Source organism: Seriola dumerili, unplaced genomic scaffold (genome assembly GCF_002260705.1).
Source record: "Seriola dumerili isolate Sdu_G_001 unplaced genomic scaffold, Sdu_1.0 BDQW01000081.1, whole genome shotgun sequence".
Lineage (NCBI taxonomy): Eukaryota > Metazoa > Chordata > Actinopteri > Carangiformes > Carangidae > Seriola > Seriola dumerili.
This window is the reverse complement of record NW_019174336.1, coordinates 3,065,279-3,078,126: the sequence shown is the minus strand read 5'-3', so window position 1 is coordinate 3,078,126 and position 12,848 is coordinate 3,065,279. Positions and strand designations below refer to the sequence as shown.

Genomic DNA, 12,848 nt, shown 5'->3' with positions numbered 1-12,848 from the left:
GGCTGGTTTTTTTTCAACATGAGGGCAGTCTCGAAATGTCGGTGGCTGTGCCCGCAAACATCAGCGCAGAACTGGTCAAAGTTGAACCAATCAGAACTGTCGCTGCACCATGAACATCTGCACAGAGCAGACACACAACAATAAGGAAGAAGTCACCTGCAAAAGCTGTGAATGATCATGTTAGCCGCTAGCCAAACTCCACCACAAAATGTAAAAAAACACACTCTGCACAACTCCAGAACTCCTCTTGTTATCTAACCAGGCAGTCACCAACCATCCTGCAGCCAGCGACGTCTTACTGCCAGTTAAGTCATTTCGATTAGCCAGGCTCAGCACATTTGGTTGTTGTTGAAATCAGAAGGAAAACTCTGCACCGACTGCTGAATTGATCAAAAATCCAAAAAGTGACTTGATTCAATTTCCTTCATTTAAAGCTTAACAAAGAATAACCTAACTTCATCCCACCATTAGCCAAGCAGCAACAGAGGCTGGATTTAACTCACTCAGCCTTACCTTTACATTTCTATTTCTTTACCTTTAGACTTGGGGGTTTGGGAGTCGCTGCACAGAAGACTTCCCAATACAAGTTTTCTTTTAGATAATGACATAACGACTGTGGTGACCTGTTCGTTTTACGTCTTTTAATCTATTAATCCCCTTCGTTAAACAGTCCAAACCACGACGCTTCAGTCGCTCATTCTGTTGCCTTCATTTGGACGATTTATTTATGCTTCCCACAAAATCCAACGTGAGGTCAAAGACTGTACTGACTGCCCGTCTCTCACACTTTCCAGACATGTTTTCCAAGACAAAAACCAAAACTCAGTCCTACCCCTTCTTTCTCTCACAGCTGATCATCATCTGATTAATCACAATAGATCCAAAGATAAATCCAAAATAATGACTTCAAATTTCAATTCAGAACATAAATTAATAATAATAATAATTTGACAATAAAATTATCAAATTTGTGAAAACTGATTTACAATAAATACAAAAAAAAATGGCTTTACCAATGACATCACTGTTGAGTAGTTTGCCAGGACGATACAGAAAGTAAATCAGAAATGTTTTTAGTTCTTTAATCCCATAAATTAAAAAGTTAAAAACAACAGGTCCCTCATTGACCTAATGGCTAAGGTGCAAACATAAGTGCAATGCCAGTTTGTGTTTTTGTTCCTCAAAATTAGCAAATGAAAAAGAAAGATATCTGGTATTTGTAGCAGAGCTCAGGTACTGCATTGTGCTGGCACTAATGTAAAAAAATATATAGAAATATCCAGCTGGAGTGAATAATTCGAGGATTGATTAGTGGATGCAGGACCCTTTAAAAAACAAAAGAGCGTCTCACACGGAGCAGCCGGCGAGAGCTTTTTGTTGTCAGAGGGAGAGACCACGTTAGTGTGAGGCTGTTCAGTGTGTATCTGCATGCTGACATCGTACAGCACACGGCAGTGCAGATCGCATGAATGGTCCCCCGCTCTCCTCCAGCTCCACCCTCCACTCAACATCACTCATGTCATTTCCTATTAACCTATATCACCAAATAGCAGCTCTGAAAAAACAGTAATCTCCTGCAGATATAATCTCCATATCCACATCAGCATGTTAACACACATTTAAAATATGTTAGGTCTGAACTGGACCGAATCAACCCAGGAAATTAGAACCATTTAAATACAGAGTTCAAATCAGTTTTTTGACAACCAGGATATCTACTAATTAACAAAATAAATAAATGAAAAAATGAAAAGAAAAGAAAACACCGCTTTGGATTGATTCTTTTTTTTTTTTATAAGATTCTGTTCAGCAAAAAGCAAGTTCCATTTACACCATAAATCCTGCCTCTTCTGCCTCACTTCTAAAACAACCACACTAAATCTCAGAACGAAATTTAAAAAAAAGAAAAAAAAAGATACTGAACAGATATTAGGACCAAATACTGTGAAATGATGCAGCCACAAAATATCAGAAGATTCGATGGTGATATGTCACATGACACTGTGGTGCATGTTTAAAAGAATTGATTTAGAATATGACACGATCTCCTTAAACTATTAAAACACCACAAACACACTGGGACCCAGTGGTAAAATGAAGGACTATTATAGAGTTCTGTCTGTGATGCCATAAAAACAAAAACAGTTATTATAGTTATTTTAGGAATAATTTGGGAATATTATATATTAAGTAAAAATAGTGCTGTTTGTTTTATTCACTAAATAGAAAATAAAGGAGACACATTAGATCAATTAATACTGAGAGTAACACTGAATACAAAGTAAGAAATGATGAGTTGGTCATTTTAGAATTATTACAGTTATTTCAGTGACATTTTAAATCTCCCTAAATCAAATATTATAGGGAATACACTTTGTAAATTAGCTGTAAAATCCATTTATACAACGGTGCACTGATCAGCCACAACATTAAAACAGCTGAGTGGTTTTAATGTTGTGACTGATCTGTGTGTTCTTTGACTGAGTGAAGCCATGAAGCCGTGGAAAATAATTTGAAACTACAAATTACGTTTTTAAATCAAATTACTAATGGTTCAGAATGAACTCTTAGAAACCAGTTACCTGTCGCAATGTTGTGGCTGATTGGTGTATATTCTGTGTAAAATACTGTATCAGTATCTACTCTGTCAGATATTTGTTTTTTATAGGCCACACTTTTCTACCACTCTCTCCCTCTCCGGTCTCTCATCTGTTTCTTGTGCTGCTGAAATGCTACATTTCCTTCCTGAGGATCAATAAAGTTTTTATCTTATAGCAGCAAAATTATTGATACTTTATGAAATACAATGACAACATGAGTCAGGTCGTTTCTAAGGTTAGTATTATAGTCATTAAAATCAAGACACACACAATAACTCTCCATTTAGGAATATTTTAGGAATGGCATGGTACATGTTAAACTTCACGTTGTGTCCAGTAAATCATCATTACATTTTTTAATATATTTTTATATACTTTAGATTTTACATTTTTGTATGCTGTCATTTTGATGTGTATGTTTTGTTTAAAATGTATATACAGGATATTTATTCATACATTTGTATATAATACTAATGGTTAATTGCTTTTATTGTGATACCATATTAACACACCACAGGACTGTGTTATTGCTGCCTGAAAATATGTAAAAAAATAATTTAATATTCAATATAAAAAATATCACAGTGTGATAATGGAAGTCTTTTACCAACTGTAGCTGTACAGTCAGCCTCTACTCTGCATGAGTCATAATTGCGGTAATACACAGTCCAATGAAAACCATGTATCTCCAACATCCATGTATAAAATGGAGCCTAAACAAATTCTTGTTTTTATATCTATTTCAAGCTTCGTGAAAACTTATATTTTAGGGTCATTTGGTGGCTTATAGAAGTTTTTTTTTTTTTTTAGCCAAAGACGTTGGCATTCAACCCACCTGTTTATCTGAAAACTAGACTCCAGATCACACACAGAGATACGTGGTTTTCACTGAACAGTAACATGAAAGGGGAAGTCAAGTGGATTTCTCACTTTACATTATTCTCGCTCTTCACTGTTTGTTTCACACTATCTTTGAGGAAATGAACACTGCTAGTTACTGTTTGACAGCATTATTTGATAGTCCTCATTTTATTCAAAGAAATAAATAACTAGATATAAATGTAATATTTATTCCAGCACCTCCATGTACTTTTGGACTTGTACAACACAGAACCGACCCCACCACAGCCACTGTACGTACATTTTCCCACAACAATCTCATGTGCATGGCCTCCTGTGTGTCTGCCCATAATAACTGTTCGTTGGTTCCTGACAACCAGACTCACATACGTACACAATGTTGCGATGCTCTATTTTAACAGATTATTTCATTTTGCTTTGGAGTCTCAAGTTTTGAACCATTTTCCCTCAATCAATAAAATACACTGAAGCAAAGTTGCTCAGTCTGCTGTTTGCCTCAAACTGGAAAACAGTTTTGATCGTGATATTCCCAGTGATCCCAAGGCTCTAATTCCACCTGGGCCTACACACATCCAGAAGTTTTAGAACTAACGGTAACTGAAATCACTGTCCACCACTGTCAACGTTCTGGTGGTGATTGAGAACATTTCCCCTCGTTTTTAAAATAAATAAATAATTTGACAAAGCAAAAGAGATTTTATCCAACAATCCAACAATAGGCCTGTTAATGCAAGAAGATTATTCAACACATGCTTCACTGTTTTTGACTATACACTTCCCTCACACTCTTCCCTCTGCTTATCAGATGACCCTTTTTTTTATTATTTTAATTAAGCTTTTGTTTTTAATCTTCTGTGTCACTGAATGATTTGTTTTTTTATATATATATATATATCTATGTATATGCACATGCAGCGGAAACTACACAAAGGCAGCAGGACAGTGAATAAAGAAAAACTGACATGAAATTGAACTGATATTGTATTTATACTGTGCAGGATGCTGAGCTTGACAGTAAGTATAAGTTGAAAACAAAAGGGGGAAACAATGTGAAAGGAAACATGGACACCACGCTGAAATTCACTCAATTTAGGCCCGTTGATACAACGCCGGGAAAGTCACAAACTGGAAACAGCGTTTACTGAACTCATGTTATCTTTTTACGCTGCTTCACATTAACAGCAGATTTATTTAAATGGTGCTGTCAGAAAAGAGCTGAAGATGAAAACAAATTCTTTCACACTGGTTAAAGTCTCATAATAAATCTGATGAGTGCAAATGCTCTTTTTTCACTTGTGCCTTTTACAGACGATGTGAAATGAAAGCTTCATTAATCACCTGCAGATTTTAAAATCTGCATCAAAAAAACATCACATATGATAAAAACTAAATGACAAACAACAACATTAAACTCTTTATGTTACAATATTCCTGCAAAATGGCCAATGGCCTGGGCTCCATATAATCCACTCTCAACCTGATCCTTAAGAGCCACCTGATCCTTTTTTATTTTGCTGCTGCTGCTGCTGTCCCCTGCAGACAATAGAGGCATGTTGTTGGGACAGAAACCAAGTCCCTCACTAGAGGGGGCACCAGACCCACTGATGCTACAAACCTTCATGTTTGTGTCACAGCTTTCTGATCACTTCAAGCTCCTCGCAATCAATCAGAAACGCTCCTGCGGCCATCTCTGAATGCTTTCTCTCACCTCTCTCCCTGATCATGCCATAATACGATGAGCCGTTGAGGGGCTAATGGCAGTAATAACACCAGCTGGATAATGCAGTCCCTTAAGTAAAAACACAACACTGAGAATAAACACTGTATCCCAGTGATTTAATTCATCCAAAAACAACAAACAGCTTTAATGTTAAATGGATTAATCCTTCAATTCTGTGCAAAATCCCCCAAATCTAATCTTTCCTATTTTTCCTCCCTTTTAAAATGTTTTTCTCCTAACATCTTCACGCTTTATTTTAAGTCTTTAATGAAGAGCAATTAAGAGCAGGATAGTGAAGTGGTGTGAGTGAAATGTGCTGTGAGCAGGACATGAAAATAAAATATGGGTTAGTGCACAGAGCAGAGAGAGAGAGAGAGAGGGGGGACTGTTGGAGGGAAATCCCATGACCTTGTCATTTCGTATCGATCTCTTTTTGTTATTGATCAATAATGGTAATCATAACACCAGTGATTCTAAATAAATTTCATTCACCTAAATTGGAGAAGAGGAAACACGAGGAAGCGCCAAAACAAAGCCAGAGAAAGGTGGAGAGACCAAAGAAAATTAGTGACTGTGGGGAAAAATGGTTTTGTTTTTTTCTGTGGTAAGTTTAAATTCCTTTTCTTGTCCAGAGGCACAAAGTAAACCACAACACCAGCCCGGCAGAGAGGTATTTCTGCTCTTACCTGCCAGTCTGAGGGCCGACATCCTCTGAAACTCGGGCTCCTGCAGCCACTTCCACATCCTCCTGAAGGTCTCCCGGCCTGACTTTAGTTTACTCCAGGGTTTGGGGTTCCTCAGCAGGTCCGACAGGGTCCCCTGGGAGCGGCACAGCACCCTCTGGGCGAAGATGGCCTGGGGGATGCTGTACCTTTTCAGCTCCGCCGTGATCCTCTGCGCTACCTCCTTGGTGTTGATTTCTTCCAGCTGCCCCGAACTGTTCCCCCCCTGCGTCCCCGAGGAGGAGGGCGGTCTTTCCCGGGTGGAAGCCAACACGGGCCCGTGGGATGGAGACTGGAGGTGGGAGTGGGGGTGGTGACCCGCCGAGGAGGCAGCCGGGTGCCCCGGGTGGTGCATCCCGTTCAGGTGCGGCATCATCCCGCCCGCCGGGCCACCGAGGCCTCGGTGCTGGTGGTGGTCCCCTCTGGCCAGCATGGAGGCGGTGTGGTGCGCGTCGAAGTTCAGCATCTTGTCGTGGCCTCCGTGCGTTGCCGTGCCGTAATTGTGGAGACCCTGTTGGGTGTTGTGTATGGAACCCAGGCCGTTGCCCAGCACCGGGGACAGACTCTGACCCATCCCGGACATGTGGTCCTTGTGGTACGGGCTGTAGAGGTTGTTCATGCCCGGTAGTCCCCGCTCGTCCCGCATCAGGGTGAAGCTCCCGCTCACGTTCCCGGAGAGCCGCTGGTGGTGGTGGTGATGGTGATGGTGGTGAAACTTGTCCGACACGGTGGAGATGGGGGGCAGCGGCTGCAGCGGGGTTAAGGTGGTGTAGGTGCCGCTCATCCCCATCCCGGGAGAGGACGTGTCGCAGGGCACGCTCATGGCGTGGTGCAGCGGCAGGGACAGCTCCGGCCGGTACTCCCCGCTGCCGTCCAGTATCGTGGCCATGCCTGACACCATGGCGGAGCGGGATGACGCGGCGGCGGCGGCCAGGTCCTGGTGTATCCGCAGGGTGGACGCCGCCGCCGCCGCTGCAGCCGCCGCCGCCCCGTGTCCCCCCGCTGCTACCGAGCTCCCGCGGCCGTGGTGCGGGCTGTGGCCGGTCATCAGCTCAGCATCAGGGGCCACGGAGCTCACCGCCACCCCGCCATGCAGGCTGCCAATGCCGTCCATTGTCATGTCCGTGTTCATGGCGTAAGCGTCCAGATCCTTGGCCAGGCATCTATAGGCGTTAGTGTAGGCAGTCTTCATTCATCTGTCCTCTCAGTCCATCAGGTCGAGCGGAATTATCTCTCCTTCTCCTCCTTTCTCTCGCCGCTTCTCCCCTGATGCGCCGGGATGGGTCAGTAGTCGTATTCCCCCTCTTCCTTCACTCCCTCGGTTGTTTCCCCGTCCTCCTAAGGCCTCTCCAGCTCCGTGTCTTTGTGTATTTTCCCCGGTGTGTGCACATGAAAAAAGTGTTTTTATCTCGATCATACGGGCCTGTGCGGTGGCTCCCCCATATCCAGCCCTCTCCTCCTCTTGCGTTACTCTGCTCCTCAGACGGGAGCTGTCCACGGTCCCCTAGCCGACCGCTCAACCCAACGTGCTGCGTGAGGAGGAGGGGGAGAAGCGGGCTCGGATGGAGGGGCTGCACCCTCCTGACTGATGGGGCAGCGGACCAATTAGAGTGGCCGGCAGGGATAGGGAGGGCGTGGCTCCCGGACCGGCTGGCCAATCAACGTCTTTGATGGATGCAGCGGCGTGGACAGTGAAGATGCTCCGGGTGGGATTTGAATGAAACATCATTATTGTACAGTATTTATAATATTCTGTTAATATAACTAAAATGTGAGTGTAAAGCGATCATATTAGTCATTTTATTTTCTCCTATATTATCCTTATTTCTAATTGATAGTTTTATAAATTCACATTGGAGTTATTAACATTCTTTCCTATAATATTTCTGTGATATCACCATAAAGATTTATACCATGTGTATGGCACCACGTGAGTGTGCCATACACACGCCGTTCAATGTGTCCTTGTTTGAATCTCTTCTTGGTTTTGAAAGGAAAATTCATTCTGTGCATATAAATACTGATTTCTCCTGTTGTTACTGGTCAAATCTGAATGGGATCAATCAAAGTATTTCTGTAGCTAATCTGAGTTTCACAGTTTATTCTTCTCATCAGAAACAGCAGTATCATGTCCCCAGTGCATTTAGTAGCTGTTCTGGTGCTTTTGAACATATCACATGATCTTCATCAGCCACTGAGTATGACCATTTGTTTTTAAGACAAACATGGATGTGAAGTCCTTTAAGTGTCAATCTTAATATCTACAATTTGCTTTTGAAGATTATGTGATGATCAAAAGCTACAGAATGGATCGATTCTCTGTCGTATTTTATAGACATTTGTGGCACGTACAGCCTTGAAAGCAAGACGCTCAAGGTGTCCTCCATCGAAATTGATCAAAGTTATCCCATTTTTTTTTTAAATCCTTTAATATAAATCATTTAATCAATAAAACAACTGAGAAAAAAGAAAAAGAAAGGCAGTTTATTTCAATGTTTTTATTTTTGAAATTCAAAGGAAATATAGAAAATGATCAGCTACTGAAAATTCACAACAATCATTAATATTCATATAATTTTGCTGTAAAATTCCTGTAGGGAGTTGTTATGTTCATGCTGCGGAAAAAGGTGTGAGGAAAAATTTGCAGTCTACTTATGGGGGTCAGAGGGAAATGAATGTGAAATTAATTAAGCCTTTATGCAGACGGCCAGGAGGCTGAAGGCATCCTGCAGTGTCTGCGTGGAGAGTCAGTGATGCACATTTACATCCTGCAGATATTCTCGTTCACTGAAAAAGACACAATCCATCGTTAATCTGTGAATTCTTTGCAGCAAACTGAGGATGCTGCTTTTTGTTGTCCTCTGCTGCTCCTGCAGGGAAGCCATTTGCCCACAGGGATCATTAAAATTTGATCTCATCTCACCTCTCATCACCTGCTGCCTCTGATTGTTGAGGTGACAGGAAACAACACATAACAAACGCATGATGAAACCAGGACTAATGTGACAGACGACCTGAACCTTCCCCAGCACTAAGGACATTTCCCTTTTCTTATTCGTCACAAAGTGCCAGCTTCCAACTGTCTGTGTCATTCGTGTTTAATGTTGGACTTCCCCACAGCACTCGAATGCAACTTGAGGACAAATAGAAAGTGAAACTCATCAAATAGTGGACATCAGTGGTCCAGACCAGTAGTGTATCTCACATTAACAGTGACACAACACAGCCTGACGTGATGCAACGTGACAGGTTGCATATAATATAGGATGACACAGTATCATAACATGACATATGATATCATAGCATGGTATATTATCATGAGATGGTGTGTCATAGTTTGATGTCACGTGACATGACACTATAAAATGAAATGAAACACCATCTAATAATATGATGGGAAATGTACTGATATAATACTGAAATAAGATAATGTGACTATACATGACTTGATGATGCAGTATAGTATGACGTGACATATCTAGCAGTGTGATGCGTCACATGACAATGTGACATGACGTGGGAGAATATAACATATGATGACATGGCATAACACAACATGAAAAGACAAGGCATGACGACTAATGTCAGGACATAATGTCACATTACATGACATGAACTGTGACATTATGTGATGTAAGATGAAGCAATGCATATGACATGGCACAACACAACATGCTAATAACATGGCATGTCACAACTGTTTTGAATTGCATAAATAAGGAAGTAACAACATAAAATGACATATTACCGGAGGGGCGAAACATATGCAAAGTATTGTACAAGTACAGTCAAGTGTTCTGATGAGATATTGAGAGCCCTCCCAGCTCCACCCACAAGCAGGCAATGAGAGAAAATTACAGAATGAAGGAAAGTTACTTAATAATAAACAAAATAATATAAAAAATAATTACAAAACATGAAAAGACAACAAAACAAGGGAGAAAGAAAAAATATAAATTAAAATAAATAGCTAAATAAATCGCCATTCCCCACCTGTCATCACTTAGATTATTAGTAAAGTCAATTCAAGCTGTTTCATAAATTGAAGTAAATCAAAAATGTAAATACATACACACATGGAGGATACAACATGTTATGATGTGACATGACAGAAGATACCACGGCATCTCATGACGCGATACAACATACAGAGCACAGAGTTCAGACTGTTGTGTGTGTGTGTGTGTGTGTGTGTGTGTGTGTGTGTGTGGTGCTGGACAGATGTTTGCAGCTGTGTAGTGTACACTGCAGCGATGTGTCGGTGCATGTTGGGACGCTATCGACAGTCTCTGGGCGGAGTGATGAGCCTGGGAGCTGCACCGAAAGAGCATTATGGCCTGTAGCCTGTTCACTTTACAATTCATTACACTTCCAAGGACAAATGGCTGCTAAATAACTCTGTCTGCCTCTCTCACAGGCTCCCTTTCATTCACTCATCCATCATCATAAAATATTAAGGTTAAAGACAACAACAAGAAAAAAAAAACAATTAGAGACTTATTTTACATTAAATAACTAATAATTCCACCTAGTGTGTAATGTACACACAATCAGCCTCAGCACATACTGAAGTGTGTTTTTGCCTGTTCAGCCGACCTGCTGTGCGCTGACTCTAGGTTATATGCGAGCAGTTATTTGTAATTAATTAATTGGAAGTGAACCTAGCTGAACTCTGTAAACACCATCCCCTACCAAATTTCGCAGCTCTTTCCAGGAAATGTCTTGGAAAATGATTGTTAAATTGTGCACTGTGTCAAGTAAAGTGTTACACAATTGACTGTGCCTGAATGATGAGACGGTGGATGAGGGGATGCGTAAAGGAGAGAAGGAGGTGGAGGAGATGGAAGAGGAAGAGATGGGGAGGAGGAGCAGGGATGGGTAGTTGGGCAGATGTTGCTTTGTTTAAAGACTGTTGTGTAATTAAGGACAGAAGAACAGAAGCCTGACCCATTTTCTCCTTTTGATCAGCTGTCAGAGAGATAGGCAGGGGGTCTGCTGAGGGAAGACCTGTCTGTCTGTCTGTCTGTCTGTCTGTCTGTCTGTCTGTCTGTCTGTCTGTCTGTCTGTCTGTCTGTCTGTCTGTCTGGAAGCTGATTGGAGAGGCGACTGCCATTTGATGTTCCACCTGACATTCCTCAATGCAGAGAGAGGGAGCCCATACAGAAGTGTAATATATGACATACAGTCCCTCTATCGAGATGCTGTTGTTATAATACTTTATGAAGTATAAGTACTTATAAAGTATATAAGTTGAAGTATTATTATTACATGTATACATCCTGTGGATATATGTAGATATAAGTTTATATTTAATATATAAATATATATATGGTATAACATATTTGCTAAGGATATAACTTTAATATATATCGTATCGTACATCTTATGTCATATGTCTACAATACATATTTGTATACACCAGGCATATATGTCAATATATGAAATTCTTTGGTTTGATATTTAAGTTTTAGATGTATATACATATATTTAATGGAGGGAAATTTACATATACATATACATATATACAGTACATACATATATTACATTTGCATATGGGTGAAAAAGAAGAAGAAAAGGAGGGGCAGAGTGAAGGACTGGGAGGTATAGGAGGATGAGGAAGAAAAATAACAAAGTGAAAGAGTGTGAGAAGGAGGAGGAGGAGGAGGAAGATGAGATGAGGCGGTGGAAGAGGAGACGGACAGCAGAGAGGAGAGGAGGATGAGGAGGAGTGACACAGTAATTTGGGGGGGGGGCAGGAGACGGGGGAGGAAGACTGTAAAGGAGCATCTGCAGGAGGAGGAGGAGGAGGAGGAGGAGGAAGAGGAGACAGAGGAGGAAGTGATAGAGTTTGGAGTCAATACGGTGGTGTAAACAAAACACTGACATCACTGCCTGGCATTGACTAAAGCTCCGCCCCCTCGTTGAGGATTTATTCAATCATTTGGAAACATGCTTGAGTTTATAAACGAGGGTCTGATTGTTGAACTTTCATCTTTTTGTCATTTTATCAAAGATTAAAACCCAAATCATTCTTACTAGTATCTAACAACTACAACTCCCATGAGTCTTTGCTACAAGCTCGCTATCAAGGCCTCAAAGTTTCCCGAAAGCTTTCCCCATAAAGTCACTGTAACTGTTCTCAGTGTTATAACAGGTCAACTGTCCAACGGCTGCAAACACTGAGAGGCTGAGAGACACGACTGACAGGCTGTAAACGAATCAATACACACACACACACACACACACGCTCACACACACACACACACACACACACACACACACACACACACACACACACACACACACACACAAAGGGAGAGAAAGAGACAGGAATTGCTAGTGGAAATAAGAATTATTACTTATTTATTAACTCTGTCGTCTAATATTCATTTATTGGAGAAAACACAACACGTCCTTTATGATGATGTAATGAGGTTTATTTATTTTCATTAAAAGCTCAGTAATTTACTAAAGCAGCTGCCCGCTTTAGTTTTTTATCAAATAAAACAGACACAGAAGGAAATAGTGTCGTTACTGAGAACTATTTTCAGTGGCGGATTAATCCACATTTAGTGGATTTAGTGAGTGTATGTGCGATTGACTCTAAATAAACAGCAGTGTGTGTTTATGGTAATGAAGGAACGTATGACTCAGTGCAACAGTGTGGTTCACTGATGTGTTTCTAGTCATTTTTTGGACACCAGTGGAAGTCTATGGGACACATCACATTCAATACCTGTCAGTGGGAAACATCCATGGTGGATTTATTCTGTTTATGTGACATGAAGGCAAGAACAAAACAGAGAAGTGTCTCAAAACAGTTTACAAATAATTTAAAATAGACAATAACAAAAGAAACATGCATGTAATTATACCAAGTGCCATTATTCCCTCAAATCCATTACACTGGTCTTTGCTTTAATTTATCTGAATTCACATTTTATC

The 12,848-nt window shown here is 41.0% G+C and overlaps 1 protein-coding gene across 1 annotated transcript in view; it reads right to left on the bottom strand.

The window, feature by feature from the left end:
- onecut2 (one cut homeobox 2) overlaps window positions 1-7,095 on the bottom strand; it is a 36,147-nt gene extending 29,052 nt beyond the window's left edge. Inside the window, exon 1 of the mRNA XM_022744605.1 lies at window positions 5,868-7,095. Coding sequence (XP_022600326.1) covers window positions 5,868-7,095 — 1,228 coding nt within the window. The remainder of the gene's footprint in view (window positions 1-5,867) is intronic.
- Between the last annotated feature and the right edge of the window lie 5,753 nt (window positions 7,096-12,848).